The sequence below is a fragment of the Rhinopithecus roxellana genome, chromosome 11, assembly GCF_007565055.1.
Source record: "Rhinopithecus roxellana isolate Shanxi Qingling chromosome 11, ASM756505v1, whole genome shotgun sequence".
NCBI lineage: Eukaryota > Metazoa > Chordata > Mammalia > Primates > Cercopithecidae > Rhinopithecus > Rhinopithecus roxellana.
In genome coordinates this window covers 54,395,796-54,415,995 of record NC_044559.1, presented here as the reverse complement: position 1 = coordinate 54,415,995, position 20,200 = coordinate 54,395,796, and the positions used below count along the sequence as shown (strand labels likewise).

Sequence of the window (20,200 nt, the reverse complement as noted above, 5' to 3'; positions counted from 1 at the left end):
CACCTCAAACACTTACCATTTCTTTGTGATGAGAACATTCAAAATCCTCTCTTCTAGCTATTTATATATATATATACATATATATATATATAAAATAAACTGTTGTTAGCTGTGGTTACCCTATAGGGCTGTAGAACACTATAACTTATTCCTCCTATCTAGCTGTAATTTTTTATCCTTTAACCAACCTCTCCCTATCCTCCCTCACCCCTACCCTTTCCAACCTCTAGTAATCATGATTCTACTCTCTGCTTCTGTGAGATCCGCTTGTTTTAGTATTTGCATATTGGCGAGAACATGAAATATTTATCTTTCTGTTCCTGACTTATTTCTCTTAATATAATATCCTATAGGCCCATCCATGTTGCTGTGAATGACAGGATTTAATTCTTTTTTGGAATTAAGAGTGAAATCTTTTTTGGAACCAAAAGTGGCTGAATAGTAGTCCATTCTCCCTATATGCCACATTTTCTTTATTAATTTCTATTGATGGACATTTAGGTTGATTCTATATCTTGGCTATTGCAGTTTAGTGCTGCAATAAACATGGAAGTACAGATGTCTCTTCAGTGTACTGATTTCCTTTCCTGTGGATATACACCCAGTAGTGAAATTACTGGATCATATGGTAGCTCTATTTGTAGTTTTTTGAGGAAACTCCATGCTATTTTTCATTATCGTTCTACTAGTTTACATTTCCACCAAAAGTGTATATATGTTCCCTTTTCTCTGCATCCTTGTCAGTATTTATTTTTTGTCTTTTTGATAATAGCCATTGTAACTGAGGTGAGATGGTATCTCATTGTGGTTTTGACTTACATTTCCCTGATAATTAGTGATGATGAGCATTTTTTTCTTATACTTTTTGGCCATTTGTTTATCTTTCTTTTGGGAAATATTCAAGCCATTTACCTATTTTAAAATCAGATTTTTTTTTTTTTTTTTTTTTTGCCATTGAGTTGTCTGAGTTTCTTGTATATTTTGAATATTTTTCACTTGTTAGATGAATTTGTTTTACAAATAGGTTTTCTCATTCTGAAGATTGTGTTTTTACTCTGTTGATTGTTTCCTTTGCTGTGCAGAAGGTTTCTAGTTTGATATAATACCACTTGTCTGTTTTTGCTTGTGTTGCCTATGCTTTTGAGATCTTACCCATAAAATATTTTCTCAGACCAATGTCCCAAAGCATTTCCTCTGTTTCCTTCCAGTAGTTTCATAGTTTTGGGTTTTATATTTAAGTCTTTAAGCTGTTTTTGAGCTGATTTTTGCATCTGGTGAGATATTGGGGTCTAGTTTCATTCTTCTGCCTATGGATATTCAGTTTTCCCAGCACCATTTATTGAAAAGACTGTCCTTTTCCCAATGTTCTTGGTGTTTTTGTTGAAAATTTGTTAGCTATAAATAAGTGGATTTTTTGGGTTCTCTATTGGATTCCATTGGTCTGTGTGTCTGTTTTTGCGCCAGTACTATAGCTTTGAAGAGTATGTTGTGTGTGTGTTTGCATGTGTGTGTGTGTGCTTTTTTTTTTTTTGAAGAGACAAGGTCTTACTTTGTTGGCCAGGCTGGAGTGCAGTGGCACAATCATAGCTCACTGCAGCCTCGAACTCCTGGACTTGAGGGATCCTCTTCCCTCAGCTTCCCAAGCTGCTGGGATTACAGGCATGAACCACCATGCCTGGCTAACTTTGTAGTATATTTTGAAGTCAGGTAGTGTGTTGCCCCCAGCTTTCTTCTTTTTGCTCAGGATTGCTTTGGCTACTTAGGGTCTTTTGTGGTTCTACATGAATTTTTAGGATTTGTTTTCTATTTCTGTAAAGAATGTCATGGTATTAATAATTAATATTGTTAAAATGACCATACTACTGAAAGCTATCTGCAGATTCAGTGAAATCTCTGTCAAAATGATACTGAGCATAAGGCCAGTATCAATATTAATTCTTCTAATCCATGAACATAGGATGTCTTTTGTCTTTTTGCGTGTGTCTTCTTTAATTTCTTTCATGAGTATTTCATAATCTTCATTGTAGAGACCTTTTACCTCCTTGGTTAAATTTATTTCTAGGTATCTTATATATTATTTTGTAGCTATTGTAAATGGGATTGGTCTCTTGATTTCTTTTTTCAGTTAGTATATAAACATACTACTGATTTTTATATGTTGATTTTGTATTTTGCAGCTTTACTGAATTTATTCATTAATTCTGAAAGTTTTCGGGTGGAGTCTTCTATGTATATGATATATACGTATATGCTCATGTTGTCTGCAAACAGGGACACTTTTAAGGCCCTCCACTTAGTTGCTTTTCTTCCCTAGGAGAGTTCTGAGTTAGGTGAAACTAACTCAGTTTAGTGGGAACCTCTAGAGAGCTCAAAAGTGGGAACTCTAGAGAGCTCAAAACACTCACACAATTTCTTGGGAATATGTCTGCTATGCTGTCTCCAGAACCACTCAAAATGAGGGTTACTGTTTTTAAGACTTCTACTGTGCTGGAGGACAGGGTGGGGTAAGACCGAGTTAAAATACCACACAGTTCTGCTGTGGTGTTCAAGCCACATTTTATTGATGTGGCTTTACTTAGTTGATTTAAATATTTAACTGTTTTTCAGAATTCTAACAAAATTGGAGCATAGGCCCTTGGACTTCCCTACTGCACAATTTTTTTTTTTTTTTTTTTTTTTTTGCTGTTATCACTCTTCAAATACCCTAATAGTTTTTTTCTTGATGCAAATTTACAATTGACTTTGAATTATATATATATAGCATTTCAGTAGACCAAGAATAACCAAGTGAGACCTGAAGAAAATGAACAAGATGAAAGGACCTACCCTAACAGATATCAAGATTCATTATGCAGCTGTATCAATTATGATTATGTGCTTTTGGTGCAAGCCTGGATGAACTGATGAAATTGAACAAAGTCTCAGATATTGACCCTTCTGTATATGGAAAATTTTGTTGATGACAGAGCCAGCAGTATAATAAATGGCTTTGGATCAACTGGTTATTTATAAGGGAAAAAACTAATTTGATATGTGATCAAATATGATACTGATATAAGTATATGACCTGGAGCAAGAAACAATCACAAAACAAATACAAATCATAAAAGGCAATATTGATAAATTCACCTATATTAAATTTATAACCTCTATTATATAAAGAATTCCAAGAGAAATTTCAAATTGGGACAAAATTTGGATCATGTATACCTGATGTGTATGTGTATTTAATCACATAAAGGATTATCTAGATTATATAGATAATGTCTACTTATCAGTAAGTAAAAGATTAAACAAATCATTACGAAATAAAAAGGCATTTCACAGTGGATCAGTTTTTATTTTTCACTCATTTTTATCAATAATGATCTAGATTTAGCAGTATCGGTAATTGATGCTGTGGGTTTCCTCAGTAATTGAGAAAGGCACTGTTCTCCTTAAACTAGGAGTGGTTTAAATTATTGTAGAACTGTGGCTACAATGAGTGATTGAATTGATATATGCTAATGTTTCCCATCAGGTTCCAGTGCAGGCAGGGAAGTTTTGAGAACCTTGGAATCTCTCTTGACAGTGAAAAAAATTGGTTATTTCTAGGTATAATGTGCTTTAGTGGACATTATTTTCTTTTTTTTTTCTTTTTTTTTATTCTCGCTCTGCCGCCCAGGCTGGAGTGCAGTGGCCGGATCTCCGCTCACTGCTAGCTCCGCCTCCCAGGTTTACGCCATTCTCCTGCCTCAGCCTCCCGAGTAGCTGGGACTACAAGCGCCCGCCACCTCGCCCGGCTGATTTTTTGTATTTTTTTAGTAGAGACGGGGTTTACACCTTGTTCGCCAGGATGGTCTCGATCTCCTGACCTTGTGATCCGCCCGTCTCGGCCTCCCAAAGTGCTGGGATTACAGGCTTGAGCCACCGCGCCCGGCCTAGTGGACATTATTTTCTAAACACTTACGTAGCTGAAAATATTTTTCTTCTGACACAGACATTAATTTGCTTTGGTATATTTCCTGAAGAGTATCAGCCATTTTTGCTTAGATTTATGCTTTCTTATTATTTAGCTTAGTGATTCTTAGACTTTAGCATGCAAAGCAATCACCTGCAGGTCTAGTTAAAACACAAATTGCTAGTCCCACTTCTAGAATTTCTGATTTACTAGGGTAGGGTGGGGCCTGAGAATTTTCAGTACTAGTAAGTATGCTTGTAGGTGGTGCTGATGCTGTTGCTATGGCACCTTACTTTTTGAACCACAGATCTAGAGTTAGTGTTGTGGAAGATAAATTTAATTTGTCTAGCTTAATTTTTGTTCAATTTTATGTTACTCCCTGAATGCACATAGTAACATTTTAATAATGTAATGGAAAACTTTTACCCAATTTGATAGGGCGGGATTTTTGTTTTTGTAGCAAATGTAATCACTTTAACATTAGATATTTAAGTGGTAAATATTGATATTTTGAGCTGTTTATGGATGCTTCTCAACTTGTGAGGGAGTTACATACTGATAAACCCATCATGAGTTGAATTTTTCATATGGTGAAAGTGCATTTAATACCCCTGACCTACCAGACATCATAACTTAGCCTATCCTACCTTAAATGTGCTGAGAACACTGGACATTAGCCTGCAGTTGGGCAAAATCATCTAACACAAAACCTGTTTTATAAGGAAGTGTTAAATAGCTCATGAAATTTATTGAATACTGTACTATAAGTGAAAAACAGAATGGTTGAATGTATATGTGGATTTCAGTTTCTATTGGGTTTTGTATATTTATTCAGTTTCTCTTATAATTTCTCAAGTGAGTACTTTGTATTTTTCATTAAAAATATTAAATAGTATTATAATATTTTATATCTTGATTTCTGGACCATTTAGCAGGAACAGAGTTGTATTGGGAAGATAGTGTTGGGAAGGTGATGCTTTTCGTTATTGTACTTGCTGCTGTATGAAAAGAAATATAATGCTCTTCTGAGAGGAATTTAAATTTTATTCTTTACCTATATACGTAAATAAAATAAATAAAAAATATAAATATATACATATATATATATATATATATATATATTTTTTTTTTTTTTTTTCTTTTGAGACAGAGTTTTGCTCTTGTTGCTCAGGCCAGAGTGCAATGGCATGATCTTGGCTCACTGCAACCTCCGCCTCCCGGATTCAAGCGATTCTCCTGCTTCAGCCTCCCTAGTAGCTGGGATTACAGACATGCACCACCACACCTGGCTAATTTTTGTAATTTTAGTAGAGACGGGGTTTCTCCATGTTGGTCAGGCTGGTCTCAAACTTCCAACTTCAGGTGATCTGCCTGCCTTGGCCTCCCAAAGTGCTGGGATTACAGGCATGAGCCACCACACCCAGCCTCCTTACCTATATTAAGAAAATATACGAAATACATTTGGGAATTGTTTGGGGGGCCTCCTGATATAGATGTATTAGGGCCAGGCATGATGGCTCATGCTCAGTGCTTTGGGAGGCTGAGATAGGAGGATCGTTTGTGGCTAGGAGTTTGAGACCAACCTGGGCAACATGACCAAACTCTGTCCCTATTAAAAACAAAATTAAAAATTAGCCAGGTATAGGGGCGTGCCCATGTAGTCCTAGCTACTCAGGAGGCTGAGGCAAGTGGATCACTTGAGCCCAGGAGTTCAACGTTATAGTGAGCTATGAGTGTGCTGCTGCACTCAAGCCTGGGTGACAGTGAGATTCTGTCTCTCTTTCCCTCTTTCCCCCTTTCTATATATAAAAAGAAAAATTATTTTTAAATTCTAGAATGAAGTTGTCTATGCAAGGTGAACTAAAAGCACTGTCTGTAAATAAAAAATTATAATTTTCAACTACAGATTTATAAAGTTATAATTTAATAGTACATTTTTGTGATTCAAAATTGCAAAAGACTGAACTAAATATACATTGTGAAGTGTTCTATTTTTAAACATTTTAATTAAAACTTTATCTTTCAGATTTTGGAATCTCTTTTTAAGGTATGTTCAATATATCACAGCTTAAGCCTATTAAACTTAACACAGAAATACATGCCAATGAAGAAGAGGTTTCTAAATTTTAAGGGAGTAGAAGGAATTCCATACTTGCTGCTCTATATGTTTAAGAATTTTATGTTCATTTGTATAGTGCATTAGCCCCATTCTGAATCCCAAGTGATATTTCAGTCAGGGCTGATATTTGATGGATGAAGAGTCACAGACACAGACACACATTTATATAGATATTTATTTCATTGCTGCAATTTAAATAGTCACTATTTCTTTTTTTGTCCCTCTTTTGTTTTCTTAAAGTGGTTTCAGTGGCAAGTCAATCAGATGGAAGAAGTAAGTCTAATGTTTTAAAATTGTTAATATTTTTTAACTCATTTGAAAACCAGTTTGGATTATGTATAAGTTAAGAATGTATAAGTCATTTTTGAATAACTGTTGGTTATAAAGTAATCTTTTGATTTAGGTAGACAAGGAATAAGTGGATGGGATAAAATACTTCTCAGTGACTTACACCCTATGTCCCTGCATATATCTGGTGTACTCCAAGTTTGACTGACACATGTTTTTTCCTAAAATTGAGTAATGGAAACTAAGTTATTATTTTTTTTCCAATTTACATAAAAGGGTGATGAGAGAATCTTTCACTTTAAAAATTTCTACCATATTTTAAAAAAACATGCTAAATGATGATATATGTATAGACATAAAATTATGTATCGATTTTCTATAGATGAAATATGTTATTTTAATGATGTTCTTTTACAGTTTTGATTCAGGTACTTTGCCATTAGTTTGAGAACTACTGATCTCTGTCCTTAGGGGTTTTTAATTCTACTTTGGAAAATACTTTATATATGCTGTTAGTATATTGGAATGATTTCCAGGGTAGCTTTACTGATTTACAGAATTATTTTAGTTCTCATTTGGTCACACTTATGGTTCAGTCCAATTAAACACTCTTGAAGCCCAGGCTTTTCAAAGAAAAGAGGCCAGTTTCTTTGGGGGTGTAAACTTAAAGGATAAATATAGATAGAACCTTAAATGCATGAACTGGGACTGTATCCTAGCATCTTCTCATTGTTTTATCTCTGGTCCCAGAATAGAAGACTTTCGTGGTCTGCATACTCTTTGCTTTAGGATACATTTGACTGACATTGGAAAAGTGTTAGTCATTCTTTGATTATGGCATAGTGGTCATTATCCTTCCAGAGAGGTAGGGTTAGAGTGAAGTCTACTATTCCTCTACCCTCTTTTAAAATGTGGTCTTCTTTGCAACTTTGGAAGTTCATCTTGTCATCTTCTTTTCATCCATCAACCTCTTTTTATTATTTTATTAATGGGTTTACTTTTACTATTCTTTTACACTCAGTCCTGTCAATGTACATGACCTATCCAAAACCCTGGCCTCTTACTTTCTTGACTTCCTCATCTCCAAAGATCTCGGGGCCTCCACTTCCAGTCACACTGTAGACCTTGTCATTAACGAAATTACTTTATTTTAAAAATCACTAATTTAGGCAACTTATTCTTGAACTATTAATTTCTGTTTTTCCAATTATTACTTAAAATACTGGTCTGGCTGCCAAACACTTGGAATACTCTAAATGTAAGCCATTGGTTGGAACTCCTTCAATTCCTGCTACCTAACAAAATATTAACATCTGTACTTATTTTCTCCTTCATTTTTCCTGTTAAGACAGATATATTGTTCTTTCTTATACATATGACTAATTATTTTGCTTCTGTTTTGGATTTCATATCCTCTTGTCTTCTCAAGACTTTGTGTTTGTTTGTTTGTGTTTTTGAGACAGGGTCTCATTCTGGTTGCCCTGGCTGGACTCTAGTGATTTGATCTCAGCTCACTGAAGGCTTGACCTCCCGGGCTCAGGTGATTCTCCAACCTCAGCCTCTCAAGTAGCTGGGACCACAGGCGCGAGCCACCATGCCTGGCTAATTGGTACTTTTTTTAGTAGAGATGGGGTTTCGCCATGTTGCCCAGGCTGGTCTTGAACTCCTGGACTCATGCAATTCCCTCGCCTCCGCCTCCCAAAGTGCTGGGATTACAGGTGTGAGCCACTGTGCCCTGCCATGCCTTCTCAAGGACTTTGATTAATTAATTATTCTCTCTTGTAAATTCAATTTCTCTCATTCAATTTTATCCTTCCTTTCAATTTTTAAATATGCTCTTTTATCTCTCATTTGATCCACATTCCTCTCTAAAGGCCTATTTCCATGTCCTCTATTAGCCTGTTTTTAAAAAATTATTTTGTATGCAAATTTACTCATATTAGGGAACCAGTCATTAGATTATTACCAGGGTGTAAAGGCAAAGCAGATTTATAAGCGAGTGGAGAGAAAAACAGAGTAGACAGTCTTTGAAGAATGAAACTAGTTGGGTCTTTTTTTTTTTTTTTTTTTTTTTAAAGTGTTCAGTGAATAAACTGGCACCTAGTGAAGAGATTAATCTGGGCACTCTTTCCTTGTAAGAGACAACTAAGGGTATTAAGTAAAACAGTTAGAGTTGTTTATGGATTTCCTGTAATAACCCTTAAGAGTTTAGCCATGGAGCATGTGTCACACATTCAGAGCCACATTTATTTGTATATTAATTTACTATACACTATGCTTTTACTTCCCAAGCATTTCTCAATCTATCCAGACTGAATTCTGTCTCTCTAACAAATAAAACATTCTCTCCATATGGTTCCCAATAAGTTGTATATTGTTAAATTAAACATTTTTTTTTTTGCCTCAGCTATAGTTAATATTATTGATTGTGCCCTCATTTTTGAAACACTATTCCTTTGGCTTCTGTGTCCACTTTTCTCTGTGTCTACACCTTATTGTTAGTTACATTACATTTTCCTGGCTATTGTTTTACCTCTTTGGCTATCTTCTTTTTAAAGTCTCCTCCTTAACCCAACCAGTAAATGTTGGAGTACCTCAAAGTTTTATCCTATGCCTTTTCTCTTTTTACTCCAAACTTTCTCCCTAGGCAGTCTCATCCAGTTTTTCCATTCAAGTATTACCTTTATGCATGTAATTTAGAAACATACACCTTTTGCTCAAAATGTTTCCCTGAACTCCAGGGTTTGCATATAATTGCTTACTTGACTATTCCACCTCAGATGCAATGGGTCAGAAATATGAATTTTTTACTCCTAAACTCTTCTAGTGTTCCCTATCTTAGTGAATGAGTACTATTTATCAGATTGGGTAAATGTGAAATGTGGAAACCATTCCTGACAACTCACTTCCATCTATTCCTGATATTTAATCTATCCACAAGTCCTCTGGGTTTTACTTTCTAAATAACTGTCAGATGTGTCCACTTTTCTCTGTGTCTATACCTTATTGTTAGTTACTATCATATCCATTATGCCTGAAATCCCAACCAATGCATTCATAATCACCAGGAGGAACCCCCACTACACAGTATACTTCTGATCTGGAATTTCAAGTTTTTCAATGTTTAAACCCATAATTGCTTATCTTAAATATTTTATTAATTTGGTATACCAGATACATTATCTAAAGTTTGTATTATCTGCTGTTTTTCAAGGAGTGTTTCTCTTTTTTTTTTTTTTTTGTAAATTTTATTTTAAGTTCAGGGGTACATGTACAGGTTTGTTATTTACGTAAACTCATGTCACAGGTATTTGTTGTACAGATTATTTCATCACCCCCGTACTAAGCCCAGTACCCAATAGTTATCTTTTCTGCTCCTCTCCTTCCACCCTCATGTAGAGCCCAGTGTCTATTGTTCCCTTGTTTGCGTTCATGAGTTCTCATCATTTAGCTCCCACTTATAAGTGAGAACATGCAGTATTCGATTTTATGTTTCTGTGCTAGTTTGATAAGGATGATGGCCTGCAGTTCCATCCATGTTCCTGCAAAATACATGATCTCATTCGTTTATATGGCTGCATAGTATTCCCTGGTATATATATATACCACATTTTCTTCATCCGGTCAACCACTGATGGACATTTAGGTCGATTCCATGTCTTTGCTATTGTGAATAGTGATGCAGTGAACATACACATGCATGTGTCTTTATGACAGGATGATTTATTTTCCCTTTGGTGTATACCTAGTAATGGCATTGCTGGGTCAAATGATAGTTCTGTTTTTAGATATTTGAGGAATCACCACACTGTTTTCCACAACAGGGAACTAATTTATACTCCCACCAACAGTGTATAAGCAATTTTTTCTCCACAACCTTGCCAGCACCTTTTATTATTATTATTTTTTTACTTTTTAATAATAGTAATTCTGACTGGTATGTGATGGTATCTCATTGTGGTTTGATTTGCATTTCTCTAATGATCAGTGATGTTGAGCTTTTTTTCATATGCTTGTTGGCCCCATGTATGTCTTCTTTTGAAAAGTGTCTATTCATGTCCTGTGTCCACCTTTTTTTTTTTTTTTTGGAGACGGAGTCTTGCGCTGTCTCCAGGCTGGAGTGCAGTGGCACTATCTCGGCTCACTGCTACCTCTGCCTCCCGGGTTCAAGCAGTTCTCCTGCCTCAGCCTCCCAAGTAGCTGGGACTACAGGTGTATGCCACCATGCCTGGCTAATTTTTTTTTTTTTTGTATTTTAGTAGAGACAGGGTTTCACCATGTTGCCCAGGCTGGTCTGAAACTCCTGAGCTCAGGCAATCTGCTTGCCTCAGCATCCCAAATTGCTAGGATTACAGGCGTGAGCCACTGCGCCTGGCTTTTCTACTTTTTAATGGTGTTGTTTGTTTGTGTCTTATAAATTTGCTTAAGTTTCTTATAGATGTTGGATATTAGGCCTTTGCCAGATGAATAGTTTGCAAATGTTTTCTCCCAATTTCTAAGTTGCCTGTTTACTCTGTTGATAGTTTCTTTTGCTGCACAGAAGCTCTTAAATTTAATTAGATCCTATTTGTTAACTTTTGCTTTTGTTGCAATCGCTTTTGGCATCTTCATGGAGTCTTTGCCCGTTCCTGTGTCCAGAATGGTATTGTCTAGGTTGTCTTCCAGAATTTTTATAGTTTTGGGTTTTACATTTAAATCTTTTATTCATCTTCAGTTAATTGTTGTATATGGTGTAAGCAATGAGTCCAGTTTAAATCTTCTGCACATGGTTAACCAGTTATCCCAGCCTCATTTATTGAATAGGGAATCCCTTTTTCATTGTTTGCTTTTGTCAGGTTTGTCAAAGATCAGATAATTGTAGGTGTGCAGCCTTATTTCTGGCTTCTCTATTCTGTTCCATTGCTCTATGTGTCTGTTTTTGTGCCAGTACCATGCTGTTTTAGTTATTGTAACCTTATAGTATAGTTTGAAGTTGGGTAGTGTGATGCCTCCAGATTTGTTCATTTTGCTTTGGATTGCCTTGGCTCTTTGGGCTGTTTTTTGGTTCCATATGAACTTTAAAATAGATTTTTTCTAGTTCTGTGAAGAATTTCATTGTTAGTTTGATAGGAATATCATTGAATCTATAAATTTGCTTTGGGCAGTATGGCCATTTTAATCATATTGATTCTTTTTATCCATGCACATGGAGTGTTTTTCCATTTGTTGGTATCATTTCTGATTTCTTTGAGCAGTGTTTTGTAGTTCTCCTTGTAGAGATTGTTCACCTCCCTGGTTAGCTGTGTTCCTAGGTATTATTTTTGTAGCAATTGTGAATGGGATTGTGTTCCTGATTTGGCTGTTGTCTTGACTGTTGTTGATGTATAGGAATGCTAGTGATTTTTGTACATTGACTTTGTATCTTGAGACTTTGCTGAGGCTGTTTATTAGCTGAGGGAAGTTTTGGGCCAAGACTTTGGGGTTTTCTAGATATAGGATTATGTTGTCTGTAAACAGGGATAGTTTGACTTCCACTCTTCCTATTTGGATGCACTTTATTTCTTCTCTTGTCTGATTGCTCTGACCAGGACTTCCAATACTGTGTTGAATAGGAGTGGTGGGAGAGGGCGCCTCAAGGAATCTTTCTTAAAGTGTAGTTGATAGAACATATTTAAATGTCACCCAAGATACCTGTTATAAGTGCACATTACTGGATTAGATTTCTTTTGTGAGTCTGTGAGTTAGGAATCTATTGCTTCAACAGGTAGGAAACAAGGGATTCTCATGCACACTACCATTTGAGAATCTTGTGATAATCTTTTTACTGCTGACAAAATTTATTGTCAGTACATGCTGGTGAGGTTAATGTCAGTGATCATGTTGCATTATATATTGCATTAACAGAGATACATGTGGAAACCATTAGAGTATATGGTGAACTGCGCCAGAGAAATGTAGGCTGAGACTGCAGTAGCCTGTGCTTTTCAGACTTGTCCTGCTGGAATCTGTGCCCCAAAGGTCTTTCTGAAGAAACCGTTTAGCTGATAACCCATTGTCTATATTCCATACTCTTTTAGTTCTGTGACTTCATCATTTTTCCCAGAAAGGACTTCTGTTAAAATTTAATCTCTGTTGGGAAATGTAATGTATCAAGAGTCTAATCAAGGGACAAAAACCACACAGTAATTTGGTTAGGGAAAGTTTGATATAAAGAATTATTGTAACAGAGGAGTATCTACTGAAGGATATTGATAGACATTCTACTAAAGGAGTAAAGATAATTCTAATGAATACAGGAGTAGAAGATAGAGGGAACAACTTCAACTCCTAGGATGGAATCAGAATATGAATATCCCCAATCATTCCCTCCCAGCAACGCAGGACTAAGGTGCAGAACTTCTGAAGAGGGAGCAGCTTTCATCACTACACGGCAGAGAAGTTTGCTGGGCTGCGAGGCTGGTGGAGCTTGAACTCACTGGGAAGCTGTCCATGAGGGTGGTACACTTAGGAATCCGCCCTCTGTGATGCTAGAAAAAGCCACCTTCCAGAGAGGTGCTGTACTTCCTGCTGGGAAGCTGTTCACAAGGGTGATATGTTGGAAAACTTCCCTAAGGGAGGCTCTGCAGTGGTGAATTTTGCTACAAAGTTCTGGGGGAAGCTGCCCATAGGAATCTGCCATGCCAGGGACCTTACCAGGAAGCCATCCATGAGGTGATGCTGTTGAAATGTTCTGGGGGTGAGTACTATAAAATATACTACACACTGCCTGAGGAAGAAGCAGAGAGAGACACAGAACTAGGAAGAAAAGCTTCTTCCTCTTCCAATGCCTCTTCAGGACCCTCTGCTGAAAAAGGTTAACATCAGACCACCCATCAAGGAAGAAATATTCCACTATCACAGACAAGACAATGAAGAATAGATTGTTGAGGTGAGACACAGTAAACTGATGACATTATTTTTGACTCAATTTATGATTTGTGGCTTCTTATTTGGGATCTTTCCTTTGCCTGTAAAGTTTCCATAGGTCTCCTGCTTCCCTTCCATCTATTCTGTGTTCCTTGCCATATCTTCCCTATACCCAAGCTTGGACTTCTAGTGCGTTGCCCAGCATTTACTTCCTGCTGTGATATCCTAATCTCATTCCAGTCATTACAAAGATGAAGTCTGTGTTCTAAATCCTCAATGCTGGAATTTATCTTTGCTAAGTCCTTGACTTCATTTTTTCCCCAACTTTTCCTCCTAGCATAAGGATTGGAGATGTCTACATGGGTGGCTCTCTGAATTTAGGGCAAGCAATTATTTTAGCATTACTCTTGTAAATATTCTGTGTCATTTTCCTATCAAAATTTTCTGACCCCAATTGCTATTCTGCTTGTTTATGTTTCCACACATTGGCTGTTTATGGGTTTCTTTTGCTGTGGTTTTTGGACACTCATTCTTGCTGAATTTTCTTTAAGTAAACTTATTACCTAGAATAGTAATTATGGTCATCTTATTCTGTGAATCTTGCTGTTTCTTCCCACTGCCTGTTATTTTTTAGCTTGGTCTATTCTAAAGGTCTCAAGACACCCAAATATGTGTCAGTCTTCCCCACGCAGACTGGAAAAATGCTAGTTCCATAGACCTTTATATTTTAACTTCTGGGAGTTAGTAATAGACAGTATTAGCCTTTGAGAAAAAATTATTATCTTTAGGTAATTTACCACAGTAAGGGTATTCTTAAAAAGAATTTATGGGAAACAATTTAGAATTACTCTTGTAAATATTTTGAGTTGCATTTATTGTTATTGGACTTGCTTAAAATTCTTATATATTTTAACATTAAACAGATGATTAGATTTCAGGTTTTACATGTAAAAACCATCACTGAGCTATAATTCTGTTCATAGATAAATGCGCATATAAATATATTTGTAAAATATTATATCATTACTTGGCTATAGCTATAGATAAGAATAATATAAAAATTACTTTGATTTAATAAAGGAAATAATGAAATTTATTTGAGGTATGGGAACAAAATGGGTATTTACTAAGTAACTGGTTAATTTTATTATTTTAGATAAGTAAAGATCAAACTCTTTTACAAGCAGAGCCTCCAGAACCTGACAAAACAGTCACTTTAAATATTGCACAAATAGTACGCCTTTTACAAAGATTTGAAGAACTGAAGAATCGCCTTAAACAGAGGTCTAAATCCTCCTGGAAAGTCATGTTGTCTAAAACCATGTAAGTGAAATGTAAGAACTAATTGAATCAAAAACAATAAGAAAGGGTATATAATTAGCACTGAATGTAAGATAACGAGTCAGATATGATGGCTGTACACAGGGCTTCTTAGTCAAATCAGGTCTAGTCAACTTGTTTCTATTTGCAATTTTTAATAATCTGAGATGTACAATACAGGAGACATTAGCTGCATGTGGCTATGCAAATTCAATGTAGAAAATCAGTTTCTTAGTCACACTAGCCACATTTCAGGTGCTTAGCACCCACATGTGGCTGTTATTAGAAAGTTATATTGGACATTGCTAGCTTTGAAATATCTGGCTCATAAATTCTTTTCTCAGTTTGATTAGGTAACTCCTAGTAATAAACAGGAAACTAAGATCTAATGAAATACTTCATTGTTCATGAACACGTTCATTAAAAATTATATTAACAGCTTATCCAAGTAAAAGTTTTACATTTATAAGCAACCATGCTTTTGCATTAAACGGAGAAAACATTCTTTTTTAGTGTTAAAATAGAATATACGTACCCATAGTTGGGAGGGACCACTAGTTATGCGGTTACTTTAGTGATATCTCTGTCAATAACTGAAAATAATGAAGAGAGTGGTACTTGAGTTGGCTCCTGGGGGTTGCATAACTAGATCCTTGGTTCAGAGGTTAAGGTTTAAACCATATTCATACTTGACATTTAAGTGTGTGCTGTGTACTAGGGATTTTTGTAGTAACTTTACATGTATAATCTTTGATTTTCATAACTACTTTATGAGAAAGGTACTATTATACCCCAATTTTAATGAGAATAAATTGAAGCCAATAGAGGTTAAGTAATGTACCTGGCTGAGGTCATATAATAAGTAAGTGGACGAAACAGGTTTTGACCCAAAGGTCAGCTAGTCTCACTCCAGAACTTATGTCCTTCATCATTATACGACTGATAATAATACTTTGACAAAAAGATACCTCATGTTTCTAACAATTTATTTTTGCTATTTTTGTTGTTAATGTTTTTGGTATACTTAATTATATTCATGGCCTACATGGAATTCATATAATTACATAGTTTAGTTTGACTTTTCAACTTGTAACTTGTAAGTTTACCTTAGTGTCTGTGAATAAAGATTAAAGATATGTTTAATTTTTATTTTACAAACTTCATATGTCTAGACTACACATTTCAGTTCTTGTTTTAGTGTAATTTAAACTCTTACTCTTTGATATATTAAAAAATGTTTCATTTATTGAACTTGAACAGGGATGAAGAAAATCGACCAGAAGCAGTGAAAAGTTGTGAAGCGGTAGCACGGAAAATTGAAGGTGATAATATTTTATACATGTTTGTCCTTAAAAATTTTATTAAAAATTTTGTTATTTATCTTTTAAAGAGAGAGTCTCACTCTGTCACCCATGCTGGAGTGTAGTGGCATGAATATTGCTCACTGCAGCCTCAAACTCTTGGGCTCAGGTGATCCTCTCTGCTCAGCCTTTTGAGGTAGCTAGGACCACAGGCACAGACCACCGAGACCAGCTGATTTTTTTTGTACAGATGTAGGTCTCACTATGTTGCCCAGGCTGGTCTTTAACTTCTGGCCTCAAGAGATCCTCCCACCTCGGGCTCCCAAAATGTTGGGATTACAGGCATGAGCCACTATGCCCAGCATGTTTGACTTTTATGGGGTTTCCTAAGTGTATTAACATTTTGAAACTTAAAGTAAAAAAATTTACAGTTATAAAATTATACAATGGTAAATTTAGATAATATTTAATAGTGAGTTTGATATTTTAATAAAAGTTTTTATTGTGTTCCAGATTCTGGGAACATACAAAATGAATACAATGTGTATCCCCTGTGCAGACAATGTGGTTGTTACTTCCATAAAACTTACAGCTTAGTAAGGATACAAGTACATTGTCTAGCATGTTAGTGCAGTGTTATGCATGATAAAGGTATGTGGAATTTGCATTGGGTCCACAGAAAGGAGAAATCTGTTCAACCTAAGGAGTTAGGAAGACTTTATGCAACTTTAAAGGGTGAATAGGATTTAGTAAAGTAAAGAAGGGAAATATTTGGTATTTTAAGAAGACAATAGCATGAACAAACAACATGCATAGAGAATTACAACTGGATTGGTATTAGAGTAAGAAGCGATATATAGGGATGAAGTAACAGAGGGCCAGTCATAGTGGGAATGGATGCTCTGCTAAGGAGCTTAGACTTCTTAAAAAATTAATAAAGAATCATTGCAGATTTTTTTGTAGGATTTAATTTTAGAGAATTTTTTTCCTGACTGCACTGTAGAAGCTAGATTTGGGGACTAGGAGTGGGAAAGGGAAGTTATTATATCTTAGATATGTGATAAATACCTATATTCAAAGACTAAGAAGAAGGGAGTCAGGTTTGAGAAATATTTACTTGAAAGTTGGTGACTAGATATGGAAGGAAGACTAGATAATGATGGTACCATCAATGAATATAAGCGAATACAAAGAGCAAAAACAAGTTTTGGTGAGAAAGTGATGTTTATAATCAGCTGTTACACACATTCTTTTAAATGTTACCATTTGTTGCCTGATTGGGAAGATCTGCAGTGTTGGCAGCTATTATTTTTTCAAAGTTTTCTTTCTTTTGAATAAGTTACTAAAATTAAAATGAGAAAATTTAAACTCAATTAGTATATATAATTGCCTTTTGAAATTTATAGTGACAAATACACTTTTAATTATTTCAGAATTCATAGAAGCCCACTCAACTGATGAATTTAAAGGTGTTTCTGCAACAGAACCACGTAAGTTTCCACTCATTAAAGCATTATTGTGATAATAACCTCTGTTACATTAATTTCTATAATTTAAAGTAATAATTATTAGGTTAACAGTGCAGACTCCCTGCCTTGGAGTTTGGAGCCATACAGTTGAGCTGGTTGTCAAGCAACTATTAAAATTCTTAGTTAAGGATATGTGTTATTGAAACTAGATTTTTTTTTTTTTTTTTTTTTTTGAGACAGAGTCTTGCTCTGTTGCCCAGGCTGGAGTGCAGTGGCATGATCTCGGCTCACTGCAACCTCTGCCTCCTGGGTTCAAGTGATTCTCATCTCTCAGCCTCCCAAGTAGCTGGGATTACAGGCATGCACCACCACACCCAGCTAACTTTTGTAACTTTTGTATTTTTTTTTTTTTTTTGGAGAGAGAGTTTCACCATGTTGGCCAGGTTGGTCTTGAACTCCTGACCTCAGGTAATCTGCCTGCCTCGGCCTCCCAAAGTGTTGGGATTTCAGGCGTCAGCCATTGCACCCGGCCTAGATTAATTTTTGAGGAGTGCATGTTAGTACATGGAATGGAGGATTCTGAGTTGTGATTAGAACGTAATACTGAAATGTTGGCAGGCCTTTGAGGTGTAGCAGTGATAAATTTAAATTGTTTGTAGATTTTGTTACTAGGAATTATATCCACAAATGCTTTCACTGCAGATGAGTAGTTGTCAGTTCAGGAATATAAAGAGCTGCTAGAGCTTGTCTGTTAAGTTTATGACTACTTGTCAATAGAAAGGAGAAATTAACTTACTCATGTCTTAGGGCTGGAGAGAATTTTGAAATAATAGGGTAAAGCACACTGTGGAATACAGTTCAAAAGTAGAAAATAATGTTTGCTTGGAACAGGTTGCTGGGAATTCTGCCCTCTTTCAACTTCAGCTTTAAACCCAAACCTTGCCATGTTTAAACCAAGGACAGCTGCACATCTTACAGCACTCCCAAGTTCTACAGAGATTTCTGATCGAAGAGAGCTCTGACTGACTAGGTGGGGTAGAAAGGTATATAGAACTTTGGACTAGATAGTGAAAACCTCTGTTTACATCAAGGGGAATCCCTTGTACATCTATGAACCTCTCAAGAGCTCTCTCTTTTTCTCTCTCTCAGTCTGTATGGTTGCCTTCCTTCTAATATTGTACCTTGGCTTCCACAAACACTGAACTTTGTTTCCTAAACTCAAGGCAACCAGTATGCTCTGAGTTCCCCTTCTCTATACTGTGGACTGGCAATTCCAGACAGCAAATTGGGGTCATCACAGGGCCTTTCCACTTTATTACCATATGTACTGCTTTCACTGTTTTCCAATTTCTGAATACCACTGTTTCATGTATTTTTGTCCAGTATTTAAGTGGTTTAAGGTAGAAGAGTAATTCTGGTCCCTGATGCTCCATCATGGATGAAAGCAGAAATCCCTGTACCCACTTATAGTTTAATGGAATACATCTTCCAATCACAAAACCACATTTCAAAAGGATAAAATATGGTTGAGATTTTGCTCATGGTTCTAAAGGGGAGCAGAGGACAGAATTATATTGTATAATATGGAGAAAATGCTTTGCAAATTCATACGATCTTTTTCCAATGGCAGTTGTTTCAGTTTCTTAGCTCTATTAGTATAGACTTACTCTCTTTCTCTATTGCTGCGTTTTACTTGTTCACTATCATTTTCTTTTAAAAGTACCTCCTCTCTTCTTCTCTGGCGACACTTAATTCTCTCTTCCCTTCCTGTTTCCTAAATTCTATTAAATCTTATAGCCTGGCTGGCAAGACGGAAGCTACCTTTGTATTGCACTCTGGTTTTGCTTTTAGGTCACAATTTCATCTTGATGTTGCTTCATTTAATAGACTATTTTTTAGAGAAGTTTTAGGATCACAGAAAAATTGAACAGAAATTACAGAGAGTTCCCATTAGCGCACTCCCCCTGCCCCCCACTTCCTGCATAAAGCTTCCCCTATTATTAACATTTTGCATTAATGTGATACATTTGTTATGGTTGATGAACCAATTTTGATACATTATTATTAACTACAGTCCATAGTATACATCTGGTTTGCTTTTTGCCTTGTACAGCTCAGTGGATTTTGACAAATGTATCATGTCATGGATCCACCATTACAGTGTCACACAGAATAGTTTAATTGCCCTAAAAATCCCCTGTGTCCCACCTATTCACCTCTTCCTCCATCCACCTGAATCCCTGGAAACCACTAATCTGTTTATTTACTGTTTCGATAGTATTTCATTTTCAAGAATGTTGTGTATTTGATATTAGTTATTTCTTTTATCTAATAATGTACAGTTAAAGTTCCTCCATGTCTTTCAATAGTTTGACAGTTTATTTCTTTTTATTGCTGATAAATAAATTTATGGATTTACTAAATTTATCCATTTACCTGTGAAAGGGCATCTTGGTTGTTTCCATGTTTCAGCAATTATAAATACAGCTGCTATTAATGCTTTTGTGCAGGTTTTTGTGTGGATGTAAGTTTTCAGCTCAATTGGGTAAACATAAAGGAGCATGACTGCTAAGTCATATAGTAAGAGTTGTCTAGCATTATAAGAAACTGCCAAATGGGCATGCAGAGGGGCTGTACCATTGTGCATTCCCCCCTACAATTGAGGAGAATTCTTGTTGCTCCACATCTTTGTCAGCATTTAGAATTGACAGTGTTTGTGCTTTTAGCCATTCTAATAGTTTTGTAGTGATATTTCATTGCTTTCATTTGCAATTCCATGATTATGCATGATGTTGAGCATCTTTTCATATGCTTATTTGCCATCTGTTTCATTTCTTTGGTGAGGTGTTCAGATCTTTTACCTATTTTAAAAATTGGG

The 20,200-nt window shown here is 35.8% G+C and overlaps 1 protein-coding gene across 1 annotated transcript in view; it reads left to right on the top strand.

The window, feature by feature from the left end:
- Positions 1–20,200, top strand: part of CCDC7 (coiled-coil domain containing 7) — a 502,976-nt gene that overhangs the window by 10,918 nt on the left and 471,858 nt on the right. The window contains exons 5-9 of the mRNA XM_030940622.1: positions 5,967–5,987; positions 6,300–6,332; positions 14,389–14,555; positions 15,813–15,874; positions 17,287–17,343. Of these exons, the coding sequence (XP_030796482.1) occupies positions 5,967–5,987; positions 6,300–6,332; positions 14,389–14,555; positions 15,813–15,874; positions 17,287–17,343 (340 nt within the window). The remainder of the gene's footprint in view (positions 1–5,966; positions 5,988–6,299; positions 6,333–14,388; positions 14,556–15,812; positions 15,875–17,286; positions 17,344–20,200) is intronic.